Source organism: Oncorhynchus keta, chromosome 35 (genome assembly GCF_023373465.1).
Source record: "Oncorhynchus keta strain PuntledgeMale-10-30-2019 chromosome 35, Oket_V2, whole genome shotgun sequence".
NCBI lineage: Eukaryota > Metazoa > Chordata > Actinopteri > Salmoniformes > Salmonidae > Oncorhynchus > Oncorhynchus keta.
The window spans coordinates 427,248-443,790 of record NC_068455.1 but is presented as its reverse complement, the minus strand read 5'-3'; the positions used below and the strand labels follow the sequence as shown (position 1 = coordinate 443,790).

Here is a 16,543-nt window from a genome sequence, read left to right as displayed (position 1 = left end):
ATCTGTCTCCCCTCCTCTATCTATCTAACCCATCTGTCTCCCCTCCTCTATCTATCTAACCCATCTGTCTCCCCTCCTCTATCTATCTAACCCATCTGTTTCCCCTCCTCTATCTATCTAACCCATCTGTCTCCCCTCCTCTATCTATCTAACCCATCTGTCTCCCCTCCTCTATCTATCTAACCCATCTGTCTCCCCTCCTCTATCTATCTAACCCATCTGTCTCCCCTCCTCTATCTATCTAACCCATCTGTTTCCCCTCCTCTATCTATCTAACCCATCTGTCTCCCCTCCTCTATCTATCTAACCCATCTGTTTCCCCTCCTCTATCTATCTAACCCATCTGTTTCCCCTCCTCTATCTATCTAACCCATCTGTTTCCCCTCCTCTATCTATCTAACCCATCTGTTTCCCCTCCTCTATCTATCTAACCCATCTGTCTCCCTCCTCTATCTATCTAACCCATCTGTTCCCTCCCTCTATCTCTATCTATCTAACCCATCTGTTTCCCCTCCTCTATCTATCTAACCCATCTGTTTCCCCTCCTCTATCTATCTAACCCATCTGTTTCCCCTCCTCTATCTATCTAACCCATCTGTTTCCCCTCCTCTATCTATCTAACCCATCTGTTTCCCCTCCTCTATCTATCTAACCCATCTGTCTCCCCTCCTCTATCTATCTAACCCATCTGTCTCCCTCCTCTATCTATCTAACCCATCTGTCTCCCCTCCTCTATCTATCTAACCCATCTGTCTCCCCTCCTCTATCTATCTAACCCATCTGTTTCCCCTCCTCTATCTATCTAACCCATCTGTCTCCCCTCCTCTATCTATCTAACCCATCTGTTTCCCTCCTCTATCTATCTAACCCATCTGTTTCCTCCTCTATCTATCTAACCCATCTGTTTCCCCTCCTCTATCTATCTAACCCATCTGTCTCCCCTCCTCTATCTATCTAACCCATCTGTTCTCCCTCCTCTATCTATCTAACCCATCTGTCTCCCCTCCTCTATCTATCTAACCCATCTGTCTCCCTCCTCTATCTATCTAACCCATCTGTCTCCCTCCTCTATCTATCTAACCCATCTGTCTCCCCTCCTCTATCTATCTAACCCATCTGTTTCCCTCCTCTATCTATCTAACCCATCTGTCTCCCTCCTCTATCTATCTAACCCATCTGTCTCCCCTCCTCTATCTATCTAACCCATCTGTCTCCCCTCCTCTATCTATCTAACCCATCTGTTCCCCTCCTCTATCTATCTAACCCATCTGTTTCCCCTCCTCTATCTATCTAACCCATCTGTCTCCCCTCCTCTATCTATCTAACCCATCTGTTCCCTCCCTCCTCTATCTATCTAACCCATCTGTTTCCCTCCTCTATCTATCTAACCCATCTGTCTCCCTCCTCTATCTATCTAACCCATCTGTTCCCCTCCTCTATCTATCTAACCCATCTGTTTCCCTCCTCTATCTATCTAACCCATCTGTTTCCCCTCCTCTATCTATCTAACCCATCTGTCTCCCTCCTCTATCTATCTAACCCATCTGTTTCCCCTCCTCTATCTATCTAACCCATCTGTTTCCCTCCTCTATCTATCTAACCCATCTGTCCTCCTCTATCTATCTAACCCATCTGTTTCCCTCCTCTATCTATCTAACCCATCTGTCTCCCCTCCTCTATCTATCTAACCCATCTGTTTCCCCTCCTCTATCTATCTAACCCATCTGTCTCCCCTCCTCTATCTATCTAACCCATCTGTTTCCCCTCCTCTATCTATCTAACCCATCTGTCTCCCCTCCTCTATCTATCTAACCCATCTGTTTCCCCTCCTCTATCTATCTAACCCATCTGTTTCCCCTCCTCTATCTATCTAACCCATCTGTCTCCCCTCCTCTATCTATCTAACCCATCTGTCTCCCCTCCTCTATCTATCTAACCCATCTGTTTCCCCTCCTCTATCTATCTAACCCATCTGTTTCCCCTCCTCTATCTATCTAACCCATCTGTCTCCCCTCCTCTATCTATCTAACCCATCTGTCTCCCCTCCTCTATCTATCTAACCCATCTGTCTCCCCTCCTCTATCTATCTAACCCATCTGTTTCCCCTCCTCTATCTATCTAACCCATCTGTCTCCCCTCCTCTATCTATCTAACCCATCTGTTCCCCCTCCTCTATCTATCTAACCCATCTGTCTCCTCCTCTATCTATCTAACCCATCTGTCTCCCCTCCTCTATCTATCTAACCCATCTGTCTCCCTCCTCTATCTATCTAACCCATCTGTTTCCCTCCTCTATCTATCTAACCCATCTGTTTCCCCTCCTCTATCTATCTAACCCATCTGTCTCCCTCCTCTATCTATCTAACCCATCTGTCTCCCCTCCTCTATCTATCTAACCCATCTGTCTCCCTCCTCTATCTATCTAACCCATCTGTCTCCCCTCCTCTATCTATCTAACCCATCTGTCTCCCCTCCTCTATCTATCTAACCCATCTGTCTCCCCTCCTCTATCTATCTAACCCATCTGTCTCCCCTCCTCTATCTATCTAACCCATCTGTCTCCCCTCCTCTATCTATCTAACCCATCTGTCTCCCCTCCTCTCTCTATCTAACCCATCTGTCTCCCCTCCTCTATCTATCTAACCCATCTGTCTCCCCTCCTCTATCTATCTAACCCATCTGTCTCCCCTCCTCTATCTATCTAACCCATCTGTTTCCCCTCCTCTATCTATCTAACCCATCTGTCTCCCCTCCTCTATCTATCTAACCCATCTGTCTCCCCTCCTCTATCTATCTAACCCATCTGTCTCCCCTCCTCTCTCTATCTAACCCATCTGTCTCCCCTCCTCTATCTATCTAACCCATCTGTCTCCCCTCCTCTATCTATCTAACCCATCTGTCTCCCCTCCTCTATCTATCTAACCCATCTGTTTCCCCTCCTCTATCTATCTCTCCCACTCGGTTTCTCCTCCTCTATCTCCCCTTCTCTCTCCCTATCTGTCTCCCCTCCTCTATCTCTCCCCCTCAGTTTCTTCTCCTCTATCTCTCCCCCTCAGTTTCTTCTCCTCTATCTCTCCCTCTATCTCTCCCCCTCAGTTTCCCCTCTCCTCTATCTCTCCCTCTCTATCTCTCTATCTCTCCTCTCTCTCCTCTCCTCCTCTATCTCTCCTTCTCTCTCCCTCTCTGTCTCCCCTCGTCTATCTCTCTCCCCTCTGTTTCCCCTCTATATCTCTCTCTATATGTTCCCTGTTCTGGCTCAGTCTGTCTCTCCTGTGCTGCTGAATGGCTGGCTGGTTGATGAGCAGAAACCCCCCACTCTCCTATATTAGGGTTGAGCTGAGTTTTGTCAGGTAGCTTGTCTCATCCATTTACCATCTCCTGCCTCAGATCAATACAACCACAATTTCACGCCCTTCATTAGTGCTAGTACTTCAATAGGCTGCCCTCTCCCCCTTCCTCAAACACACACCATGTTATTCCAGCCATATCAGTGTATTCATCCCTCTCTCCCCTCTCCTCAGTTTGACAGCAGTACATGGTGTGGTGGTGACCTCTGGGTGATGGCTTCTCTATGGCTGCTCTGGGTGTCCGCTGTTGTCAGGTGGTGGTAAAAGACCATCCTAGTGGTGTTACAGCAAGCCGACTTGAGCGCGGTGGAATAAGGTCTCCAGTCCTGCTTCCTGTGACCCCTAACCCCTGACCTCTAACCCTAACCCTCTATTCCCATGGTGACTGGTCTAATCTGAGATGCTCCTGATGTTCGGTGATTTTAGTGTTTTGGTGTTTGGTGCATTTTCTCTTGGAGCGTTTGGTTTATGAAATCTCTTTCTGTTCTCCCTCCTCCTCCCCTCCTCTCTCCTCCCCTCCTCTCCAGACGGCTGGTATAAACACTACGGATAAGGAACTAGAGAGCCTCTTCCTTACCAATGTGTCTTTAGAGGATGCAGGAGAGTATACTTGTCTAGCAGGGAACTCTATTGGGTATGCTTACCACTCTGCTTGGCTCACCGTGCTCCCAGGTATACCCTACCCCTCTCTCTCTCCTCTATGTCTCATTCCAACGGTTGAATCTCTGAATTTCTGTTTTTATACCTGTGTCTGAAACTTTTCAAATGTAATTTGATTTCAAATAATTTATTTACTCAGTGGCACAGTATTCATTCAGCTGAAGAAGCACCACCATCCTAGAGATGATTGTAGTATAGAGACTTCAGTATGAGTATTGATGATTACTGCTGAACTATGTCCTGCAGCCTCCTAGACTGAACTGTGACCCCACAGGCTCCTAGACTGAACTATGTCCCCCAGCCTCCTAGAGATGATTGTAGTGTAGAGACTTCAGTATGAGTATTAATGATTACTGCTTGTTAACACGTCAGCCATGCTGAACTATGTCCCCCAGCCTCCAAGACTGAACTATGTCCTCCAGCCTCCAAGACTGAACTATGTCCCCCAGCCTCCAAGACTGAACTATGTCCTCCAGCCTCCAAGACTGAACTATGTCCCCCAGCCTCCTAGACTGAACTATGTCCCCCAGCCTCCTAGACTGAACTATGACCCCCAGCCTCCGAGAATGAACTATGTCCCCCAGCCTCCGAGACTGAACTATGACCCCCAGCCTCCTAGACGGAACTATGTCCCCCAACCTCCTAGACTGAACTATGACCCCCAGCCATGGACCCCATGGACCCCTCCTCGACTGAACTATGACCCCCAGCCACCTAGACTGAACTATGTCCCCAACCTCCAAAACACAGAACTATGTCCCCCAGCCTCCTAGACTGAACTATGTCCCCTAGCCTCCAAGACTGAACTATGACACCCAGCCTCCTAGACTGAACTATGTCCCCCAGCCTCCGAGACTGAACTATGTCCCCCAACCTCCTAGACTGAACTATGACCCCCAACCTCCTAAACACTGAACTATGTCCCCCAGCCTCCAAGACTGAACTATGACCCCCAGCCACCTAGACTGAACTATGACCCCCAGCCTCCAAGAACTGAACTATGTCCCCCAGCCTCCAAGACTGAACTGTGTCCCCCAGGCTCCTAGACTGAACTATGACCCCAGCCACCAAGACTGAACTATGAACCCCAGCCTCCTAGACTGAACTATGACCCCCAGCCTCCAAGACTGAACTATGTCCCCCCCAGACCTCCCACCAAGACTGAACTATGTCCCCAACCTCCTAGACTGAACTATGACCCCCAGCCTCCAAGAAGCTGTCCCCTCCTAGACTGAACTATGACCCCAGCCTCCTAGACTGAACTATGACCCCAGCCTCCTAAGACTGAACTATGTCCCCCAGCCTCCTAGACTGAACTGATCCAGCCTCTAAACACCCCAGCCTCCTAGACTGAACTATGACGCCCAACCTCCTAAACACTGAACTATGTCCCCCACCCTCCTAGACTGAACTATGACCCCCATCCTCCTAAACACTGAACTATGACCCCCAACCTCCTAAACACTGAACTATGTCCCCCAGCCTCCGAGACTGAACTATGTCCCCCAGCCTCCGAGACTGAACTATGTCCCCCAGCCTCCTAGACTGAACTATGCCCCCCAGCCTCCTAGACTGATCTATGACCCCCAGCCACCTAGACTGAACGATGACCCCCAGTCTCCAAGACTGAACTATGTCCTCCAACCTCCTAAACACTGGACTATGTCCCCCAGCCTCCTAGACTGAACTATGTCCCCCAACCTCCTGGACTGAACTATGACGCTCCTAAACACTGAAACCTCCTAAACACTGAACTATGTCCCCCAGCCTCTGAGACTGATCTATGACCCCCAGCCTCCTAGACTGAACTATGTCCCCCGGCCTCCTAGACTGAACTATGTCCCCCAGCCTCCTAGACTGAACTGTCCCCCAACCTCCTAGACTGCACTATGTCCCCCAGCCTCCTTGACTGATCTATGACCCCCAGCCTCCTAGACTGAACTATGTCCCCCAGCCTCCTAGACTGAACTATGACGCCCAACCTCCTAGACTGAACTATGGACCCCCAGCCTCCTCGACTGAACTATGTCCCCCAGCCACCTAGACTGAACTATGTCCCCCAACCTCCAAAACACAGAACTATGTCCCCCAGCCTCCTAGACTGAACTATGTCCCCCAGCCTCCTAGACTGAACTATGTCCCCTAGCCTCCAAGACTGAACTATGACACCCAGCCTCCTAGACTGAACTATGTCCCCCAGCCTCCGAGACTGAACTATGTCCCCCAACCTCCTAGGCTGAACTATGACCCCCAACCTCCTAAACACTGAACTATGTCCCCCAGCCTCCAAGACTGAACTATGAGCCCCCAGCCACCTAGACTGAACTATGACCTCCCCAGCCTCCTAGACTGAACTATGTCCCCCAGCCTCCAAGACTGAACTATGTCCCCCAGCCTCCTAGACTGAACTATGACCCCAGCCACCAAGACTGAACTATGAACCCCAGCCTCCTAGACTGAACTATGACCCCCAGCCTCCAAGACTGAGCTATGTCCCCCAGACCTCCTAGACTGAACTATGTCCCCCAACCTCCTAGACTGAACTATGACCCCCAGCCTCCAAGACTGAACTATGTCCCCCAGCCTCCTAGACTGAACTATGACCTCCAGCCTCCTAAACACTGAACTATGTCCCCCAGCCTCCTAGACTGAACTATGTCCCCCAGCCTCCTAGACTGAAATATGACGCCCAACCTCCTAAACACTGAACTATATCCCCCAGCCTCCTAGACTGAACTATGACCCCCATCCTCCTAAACACTGAACTATGACCCCCAACCTCCTAAACACTGAACTATGTCCCCCAACCTCCTAGACACTGAACTATGTCCCCCAGCCTCCGAGACTGAACTATGTCCCCCAGCCTCCTAGACTGAACTATGCCCCCCAGCCTCCTAGACTGATCTATGACCCCCAGCCACCTAGACTGAACGATGACCCCCAGTCTCCAAGACTGAACTATGTCCTCCAACCTCCTAAACACTGGACTATGTCCCCAGCCCCCAGCCTCCTAGACTGAACTATGTCCCCCAACCTCCTGGACTGAACTATGACGCCTAACCTCCTAAACACTGAACTATGTCCCCAGCCTCTGAGACTGACTATGTCCCCCAGCCTCCTAGACTGAACTATGTCCCCCAGCCTCCTAGACTGAACTATGTCCCCCAGCCTCCTAGACTGAACTGTCCCCCAACCTCCTAGACTGCACTATGTCCCCCAGCCTCCTAGACTGATCTATGACCCCCAGCCTCCTAGACTGAACTATGTCCCCCAGCCTCCTAAAGACTGAACTATGTCCCCCAGCCTCCTAGACTGAACTATGTCCCCAGCCACCTAGACTGAACGATGACCCCCAGTCTCCAAGACTGAACTATGTCCCCCAACCTCCTAAACACTGAACTATGTCCCCCAGCCTCCTAGACTGAACTATGTCCCCCAACCTCCTGGACTGAACTATGATGCCCCAACCTCCTAAACACTGAACTATGTCCCCCAGCCTCCTGAGACTGAGCCTCTGGACTGAACTATGTCCCCCAGCCTCCCCCCAGCCTCCTAGACTGAACTATGTCCCCAGCCTCCTAGACTGAACTATGTCCCCCAACCTCTAAAGACTGAACTATGTCCCCCAGCCTCCTAGACTGAACTATGACCCCCAGCCTCCTAGACTGAACTATGTCCCCAGCCTCCTAGACTGAACTATGTCCCCCAGCCTCCTAGACTGAACTATGACCCCCATCCTCCTAAACACTGAACTATGTCCCCCAGCCTCCTAGACTGAACTATGACCCCCAGCCTCCTAGACTGAACTATGTCCCCAGCCTCCCGAGACTGAACTATGTCCCCCAGCCTCCTAGACTGAACTATGACCCCCAGCCACCTAGACTGAACTATGACCCCCAGTCTCCAAGACTGAACTATGTCCCCAACCTCCTAAACACTGAACTATGTCCCCAGCCTCCTAGACTGAACTATGTCCCCCAACCTCCTGGACTGAACTATGACGCCTAACCTCCTAAACACTGAACTATGTCCCCCAGCCTCTGAGACTGATCTATGACCCCCAGCCTCCTAGACTGAACTATGTCCCCAGCCTCCTAGACTGAACTGTCCCCCAACCTCATAGACTGCACTATGTCCCCCAGCCTCCTAGACTGATCTATGACCCCCAGCCTCCAAGACTGAACTATGACCCCCAGCCTCCTAGACTGAACTATGTCCCCCAGCCTCCTAGACTGAACTATGACCCCCATCCTCCTAAACACTGAACTATGTCCCCCAGCCTCCTAGACTGAACTATGTCCCCCAGCCTCCGAGACTGAACTATGTCCCCCAGCCTCCTAGACTGAACTATGACCCCCAGCCACCTAGACTGAACGATGACCCCCAGTCTCCAAGACTGAACTATGTCCTCCAACCTCCTAAACACTGAACTATGTCCCCCAGCCTCCTAGACTGAACTATGTCCCCCAACCTCCTGGACTGAACTATGACGCCCAACCTCCTAAACACTGAACTATGTCCCCCAGCCTCTGAGACTGATCTATGACCCCCAGCCTCCTAGACTGAACTATGTCCCCCAGCCTCCTAGACTGAACTATGTCCCCCAGCCTCCTAGACTGAACTGTCCCCCAACCTCATAGACTGCACTATGTCCCCCAGCCTCCTAGACTGATCTATGACCCCCAGCCTCCAAGACTGAACTATGACCCCCAGCCTCCTAGACTGAACTATGTCCCCCAGCCTCCTAGACTGAACTATGTCCCCCGACCTCCTAGACTGAACTATGTCCCCAGCCTCCTAGACTGAACTATGTCCCCCAGCCTCCAAGACTGAACTATGTCCCCAGCCTCCTAGACTGAACTATGTCCCCAACCTCCTAGACTGAACTATGTCCCCAGCCTCCTAGACTGAACTATGTCCCCCAGCCTCCAAGACTGAATATGACCCCCAACCTCCTAAGACTGAACTATGACCCCAGCCTCCAAGACTGAACTATGTCCCCCAGCCTCCTAGACTGAACTATGACCCCAGCCTCCTAGACTGAACTATGTCCCCCAGCCTCCTATACTGAACTATGACCCCCAACCTCCTAAACACTGAACTATGTCCCCAACCTCCTCAACTGAACTATGTCCCCCAGCCTCCTAAACACTGAACTATGACCCCCAACCTCCTAAACACTGAACTATGACCCCCAACGTCCTAAACACTGAACTATGTCCCCCAGCCTCCTAGACTGGACTATGTCCCCCAGCCTCCTTGACTGAACTATGACCCCCAGCCTCCTAGACTGAACTATGACCCCCAACCTCCTAAACACTGAACTATGTCCCCCAACCTCCTAGACTGAACTATGACCCCCAGCCTCCTAGACTGAACTATGACCCCAAGCCTCCTAGACTGAACTATGTCCCCCAACCTCCTGGACTGAACTATGACCCCCAACCTCCTAAACACTGAACTATGTCCCCAGCCTCCGAGACTGACTATGACCCCCAAGCCTCCTAAACACTGAACTATGTCCCCCAGCCTCCTTGACTGAACTATGTCCCCAAGCCTCCTAGACTGAACTATGTCCCCCAGCCTCCTGGACTGAACTATGATCCCCCACCTCCTCAACACTGAACTATGTCCCCCAGCCTCCGAGCCTGATCTATGACCCCCAGCCTCCTAGACTGAACTATGTCCCCCAGCCTCCTAGACTGAACTATGTCCCCCAACCTCCTAGACTGAACTGTGTCCCCCAGCCTCCTAGACTGAACTATGTCCCCCAGCCTCCAAGACTGAATGATGACCCCCAACCTCCTAAACACTGAACTATGACCCCCAGCCTCCAAGACTGAACTATGTCCCCCAGCCTCCTAGACTGAACTATGACCCCCAGTCTCCAAGACTGAACTATGTCCCCCAGCCTCCTAGACTGAACTATGAGCCCCTAGACTGAACCTCCCCAACTAGACTGAACTATGTCCCCCAGCCTCCAAGACTGAACTATGTCCCCCAGCCTCCTAGACTGAACTATGACCTCCAGCCTCCTAAACACTGAACTATGTCCCCCAGCCTCCTAGACTGAACTATGACCCCCAACCTCCTAAACACTGAACTATATCCCCCAGCCTCCTAGACTGAACTATGACCCCCAGCCTCCTAAACACTGAACTATGTCCCCCAGCCTCCTAGACTGAACTATGTCCCCCAACCTCCTAAACACTGAACTATGTCCCCCAGCCTCCTAGACTGAACTATGTCCCCCAGCCTCCGAGACTGAACTATGTCCCCCAGCCTCCTAGACTGAACTATGACCCCCAGCCACCTAGACTGAACGATGACCCCCAGTCTCCAAGACTGAACTATATCCTCCAACCTCCTAAACACTGAACTATGTCCCCCAACCTCCTAGACTGAACTATGACCTCCCCCAGCCTCCAAGACTGAACTATGTCCCCCAGCCTCCTAGACTGAACTATGTCCCCCAACCTCCTAGACTGAACTATGTCCCCCAGCCTCCTAGACTGAACTATGTCCCCCAGCCTCCAAGACTGAACTATGACCCCCAGCCTCCTAAACACTGAACTATGTCCCCCAGCCTCCTAGACTGAACTATGTCCCCCAGCCTCCTAGACTGAACTATGACCCCCAGCCTCCTAGACTGAACTATGTCCCCCAACCTCCTAGACTGAACTATGACCCCCAACCTCCTAAACACTGAACTATGTCCCCCAGCCTCCTAGACTGAACTATGACCCCCAGCCTCCGAGACTGAACTATGACCTCCAGCCTCCTAAACACTGAACTATGTCCCCCAGCCTCCTAGACTGAACTATGTCCCCCAGCCTCCTAAACACTGAACTATGACCCCCACCTCCTAAACACTGAACTATGTCCCCCAGCCTCCTAGACTGAACTATGTCCCCCAGCCTCCTAGACTGAACTATGACCCCCAACCTCCTAAGAACTGAACTATGTCCCCCAGCCTCCTAGACTGAACTATGTCCCCCAGCCTCCAAGACTGAACTATGAACCCCAGCCTCCTCAGACTGAACTATAAGCCTCCCCAGCCTCCTAGACTGAACTATGTCCCCCAGCCTCCTAGACTGAACTATGACCCCCAGCCTCCTAGACTGAACTATGTCCCCCAGCCTCCTAGACTGAACTATGTCCCCCAACCTCCTAGACTGAACTATGTCCCCCAGCCTCCTAGACTGAACTATGTCCCCCAGCCTCCAAGACTGAACTATGTCCCCCAGCCTCCTAGACTGAACTATGTCCCCCAGCCTCCAAGACTGAACTATGTCCCCCAGCCTCCAAGACTGAACTATGTCCCCCAGCCTCCTAGACTGAACTATGTCCCCAGCCTCCAAGACTGAACTATGTCCCCAGCCTTCTAGACTGAACTATGAGCCCCCTGAAACCTCCTAAGACTGAACTATGTCCCCACCTCCTAAGAACTGAACTATGTCCCCCAGCCTCCAAGACTGAACTATGTCCCCCAGCCTCCTAGACTGAACTATGTCCCCAGCCTCCTAGACTGAACTATGTCCCCCAGCCTCCTAGACTGAACTATGTCCCCCAGCCTCCTAGACTGAACTATGTCCCCAGCCTCCTAAAGACTGAACTATGTCCCCAGCCTCCAAGACTGAACTATGTCCCCCAGCCTCCTAGACTGAACTATGACCCCCAACCTCCTAAACACTGAACTATGTCCCCCAGCCTCCAAGACTGAACTATGTCCCCCAGCCTCCAAGACTGAACTATGACCCCCAGCCTCCTAGACTGAACTATGACCCCAGCCTCCTAAACACTGAACTATGACCCCCAGCCTCCTAGACTGAACTATGTCCCCCAGCCTCCTAGACTGAACTATGTCCCCCAGCCTCCTAGACTGAACTATGTCCCCCAGCCTCCTAGACTGAACTATGTCCCCCAGCCTCCAAGACTGAACTATGTCCCCCAGCCTCCTAGACTGAACTATGACCCCCAATCTCCTAAACACTGAACTATGTCCCCCAGCCTCCTAGACTGAACTATGTCCCCCAACCTCCTAGACTGAACTATGTCCCCCAGCCTCCTAGACTGAACTATGTCCCCCAGCCTCCAAGACTGAACTATGTCCCCCAGCCTCCTAGACTGAACTATGTCCCCCCCCAACCTCCTAAACACTGAACTATGTCCCCCAGCCTCCAAGACTGAACTATGTCCCCAGCCTCCAAGACTGAACTATGACCCCCAGCCTCCTAGACTGAACTATGACCCCCAGCCTCCTAAACACTGAACTATGTCCCCCAGCCTCCTAGACTGAACTATGTCCCCCAGCCTCCTAGACTGAACTATGTCCCCCAACCTCCTAGACTGAACTATGTCCCCCAGCCTCCTAGACTGAACTATGTCCCCCAGCCTCCTAGACTGAACTATGTCCCCCAGCCTCCTAGACTGAACTATGTCCCCCACCTCCTAAACACTGAACTATGTCCCCCAGCCTCCTAGACTGAACTATGTCCCCCAACCTCCTAGACTGAACTATGTCCCCCAGCCTCCTGAGACTGAACTATGTCCCCCAGCCTCCAAGACTGAACTATGTCCCCCAGCCTCCTAGACTGAACTATGACCCCCAACCTCCTAAGAACTGAACTATGTCCCCAACCTCCTAAGAACTGAACTATGTCCCCCAGCCTCCAAGACTGAACTATGTCCCCCAGCCTCCTAGACTGAACTATGTCCCCCAGCCTCCTAGACTGAACTATGTCCCCCAGCCTCCTAGACTGAACTATGACCCCCAGCCTCCTAGACTGAACTATGTCCCCCAGCCTCCTAGACTGAACTATGTCCCCCAACCTCCTAGACTGAACTATGTCCCCCAACCTCCTAGACTGAACTATGTCCCCCAGCCTCCAAGACTGAACTATGTCCCCCAGCCTCCTAGACTGAACTATGTCCCCCAGCCTCCTAGACTGAACTATGCCCCCCAGCCTCCTAGACTGAACTATGACCCCCAGCCACCTAGACTGAACGATGACCCCCAGTCTCCAAGACTGAACTATGTCCTCCAACCTCCTAAACACTGAACTATGTCCCCCAACCTCCTGGACTGAACTATGTCCCCCAACCTCCTGGACTGAACTATGTCCCCCAGCCTGCAAGACTGAACTATGTCCCCCAGCCTCCTCGACTGAACTATGTCCCCCAGCCTCCAAGACTGAATTATGAACCCCAGCCTCCTCGACTGAACTATGTCCCCCAGCCTGCAAGACTGAACTATGTCCCCTAGCCTCCTCGACTGAACTATGTCCCCCAGCCTCCTAGACTGAACTATGTCCCCCAGCCTCCTAGACTGAATCTATGACCCCCAGCCTCCTAGACTGAACTATGTCCCCAGCCTCCTAGACTGAACTATGTCCCCCAGCCTCCTAGACTGAACTATGTCCCCAGCCTCCTAGACTGAACTATGTCCCCAGCCTCCAAGACTGAACTATGTCCCCCAGCCTCCAAGACTGAACTATGTCCCCCAGCCTCCTAGACTGAACTATGCCCCCCAGCCTCCTAGACTGAACTATGACCCCAGCCACCTAGACTGAACTGAACTGATGACCCCCAGTCTCCAAGACTGAACTATGTCCCCCAACCTCCTAAACACTGAACTATGTCCCCAGCCTCCAAGACTGAACTATGTCCCCCAGCCTCCTAGACTGAACTATGTCCCCCAGCCTCCAAGACTGAACTATGTCCCCCAGCCTCCTAGACTGAACTATGACCCCCAACCTCCTAAGAACTGAACTATGTCCCCCAGCCTCCTCGACTGAACTATGTCCCCCAGCCTCCAAGACTGAATTATGAACCCCAGCCTCCTCGACTGAACTATAACCCCAGCCTCCTAGACTGAACTATGTCCCCCAGCCTCCTAGACTGAACTATGACCCCCAGCCTCCTAAACACTGAACTATGTCCCCCAGCCTCCTAGACTGAACTATGTCCCCCAGCCTCCTAGACTGAACTATGACCCCCAGCCTCCTAGACTGAACTATGTCCCCCAGCCTCCTAGACTGAACTATGTCCCCCAACCTCCTAGACTGAACTATGTCCCCCAACCTCCTGGACTGAACTATGTCCCCCAGCCTGCAAGACTGAACTATGTCCCCCAGCCTCCTAGACTGAACTATGTCCCCCAGCCTCCAAGACTGAACTATGTCCCCCAGCCTCCAAGACTGAACTATGTCCCCCAGCCTCCTAGACTGAACTATGCCCCCCAGCCTCCTAGACTGAACTATGACCCCCAGCCACCTAGACTGAACGATGACCCCCAGTCTCCAAGACTGAACTATGTCCTCCAACCTCCTAAACACTGAACTATGTCCCCCAGCCTCCTAGACTGAACTATGTCCCCCAACCTCCTAGACTGAACTATGTCCCCCAGCCTCCGAGACTGAACTATGTCCCCCAGCCTCCTAAGAACTGAACTATGTCCCCCAACCTCCTAAGAACTGAACTATGTCCCCCAGCCTCCAAGACTGAACTATGTCCCCCAGCCTGCAAGACTGAACTATGTCCCCTAGCCTCCTAGACTGAACTATGTCCCCCAGCCTCCTAGACTGAACTATGACCCCCAGCCTCCTAGACTGAACTATGTCCCCCAGCCTCCTAGACTGAACTATGTCCCCCAGCCTCCTAGACTGAACTATGTCCCCCAACCTCCTAGACTGAACTATGTCCCCCAGCCTCCTAGACTGAACTATGTCCCCCAGCCTCCTAGACTGAACTATGTCCCCCAGCCTCCTAGACTGAACTATGTCCCCCAGCCTCCTAGACTGAACTATGACCCCAGCCACCTAGACTGAACGATGACCCCCAGTCTCCAAGACTGAACTATGTCCTCCAACCTCCTAAACACTGAACTATGTCCCCCAACCTCCTGGACTGAACTATGTCCCCCAACCTCCTGGACTGAACTATGTCCCCCAGCCTCCGAGACTGAACTATGTCCCCCAGCCTCCTAGACTGAACTATGTCCCCCAGCCTCCAAGACTGAACTATGACCCCCAGCCTCCTAAGAACTGAACTATGTCCCCAGCCACCTAGACTGAAGTATGACCTCCAACCTCCTAGACTGAACTATGTCCCCCAGCCTCCTAGACTGAACTATGTCCCCCAACCTCCTAGACTGAACTATGTCCCCCAGCCTCCTAGACTGAACTATGTCCCCCAACCTCCTGGACTGAACTATGTCCCCCAACCTCCTAGACTGAACTATGTCCCCCAGCCTCCTAGACTGAACTATGTCCCCCAGCCTCCTAGACTGATGGTTGTGATTCAACTGAACAGAGACAGTAGGGTGTTAATCAACACATTTAAACACAATGGTTGTGATTCAACTGAACAAAGACAGTAGGGTATTAATCAACACATTTAAACACAATGGTTGTGATTGCGATTCCTGAGCCTGGGTTCCAGTCTTACGCCAGTCTTGATAATGAGGGATAAGCTGTTGAAATGATAGTTCAATCTGGGCCCGTCTGCAATGTTTGTAGTGTTGTTGTGGTTGTGACTGTTGTCCAACGTTAACTCTGTAACCTCTAACCCCTGATCTCTAACCCCTGATCTCTTACCCCTGGTCTCTAACCCCTGACCTCTAACCCCTGACCTCTCCCAGCGCTGCACGATGGTGACAAGGAGGATGACTATGCTGACATCCTGATCTATGTGACGGGCTGCGTGCTGTTCATCCTGGCCGTCGTCATCATCATCCTCTGTCGTATGAGGATGTCTACCCAGAAGACCCTGCCCTCCCCGCCCATCCAGAAACTCTCCAAGTTCCCCTTAAAGAGACAGGTAACAGAAAGTAGATACAAGATTTCCAACAAACCTGTAAACTGGCCTTTTATAAATTACATTTGCTCACCGCCTGGGTCCTCTCTCCTCTGTCCTCGCTCTCCTCCTTTTGAAAAAGGTCAAAGTTCATCCAGGAGAGCCGGTGAGCAGATTGAAGGTGGACGGAAATGCTCTTGCTTGAAATGAGACGGTCCTTCTCTACTCATGAAATGAGACGGTCCTTCTCCACTCATGAAATGAGACGGTCCTTCTCTGCTCATGAAATGAGACAGTCCTTCTCCACTCATAAAATGAGACAGTCCTTCTCCACTCATGAAATGAGATGGTCCTTCTCTGCTCATGAAATGAGACGGTCCTTCTCTACTCATGAAATGAGACGGTACTTCTCTGCTCATGAAATGAGATGGTCCTTTTCTGCTCATGAAATGAGACGGTCCTTCTCCACTCATGTGCCATTTACGGGAGAGGTTCCCAAAATAAATGTGTAAAGTGATCAAACCAATTAAGTTGGATGTGCCAGACATTTACAGATCAAGGCACTGCAATGCAGTGTCGCAGCGTCACTAAAGCCTGGGGTTTGATCCCCGGCTGTGTCACAATCGGCCAGGACCAGGAGTCCTATAGGGCGTCGCACAATTGGCCCAGCATCGTCCGGGTTAGGGGAAGGTTTGGCCGGTTTAAATGTGGGAATGTTTTTCTCCTCTGACAAAACAAAG

The 16,543-nt window shown here is 51.7% G+C and overlaps 1 protein-coding gene across 1 annotated transcript in view; it reads left to right on the top strand.

The window, feature by feature from the left end:
• The window catches only part of fgfr3 (fibroblast growth factor receptor 3), a 275,420-nt gene that overhangs the window by 215,706 nt on the left and 43,171 nt on the right, over positions 1-16,543 (top strand). The window contains 1 exon segment of the mRNA XM_052495875.1: positions 15,649-15,827. Within this exon segment, the coding sequence (XP_052351835.1) occupies positions 15,649-15,827 (179 nt within the window).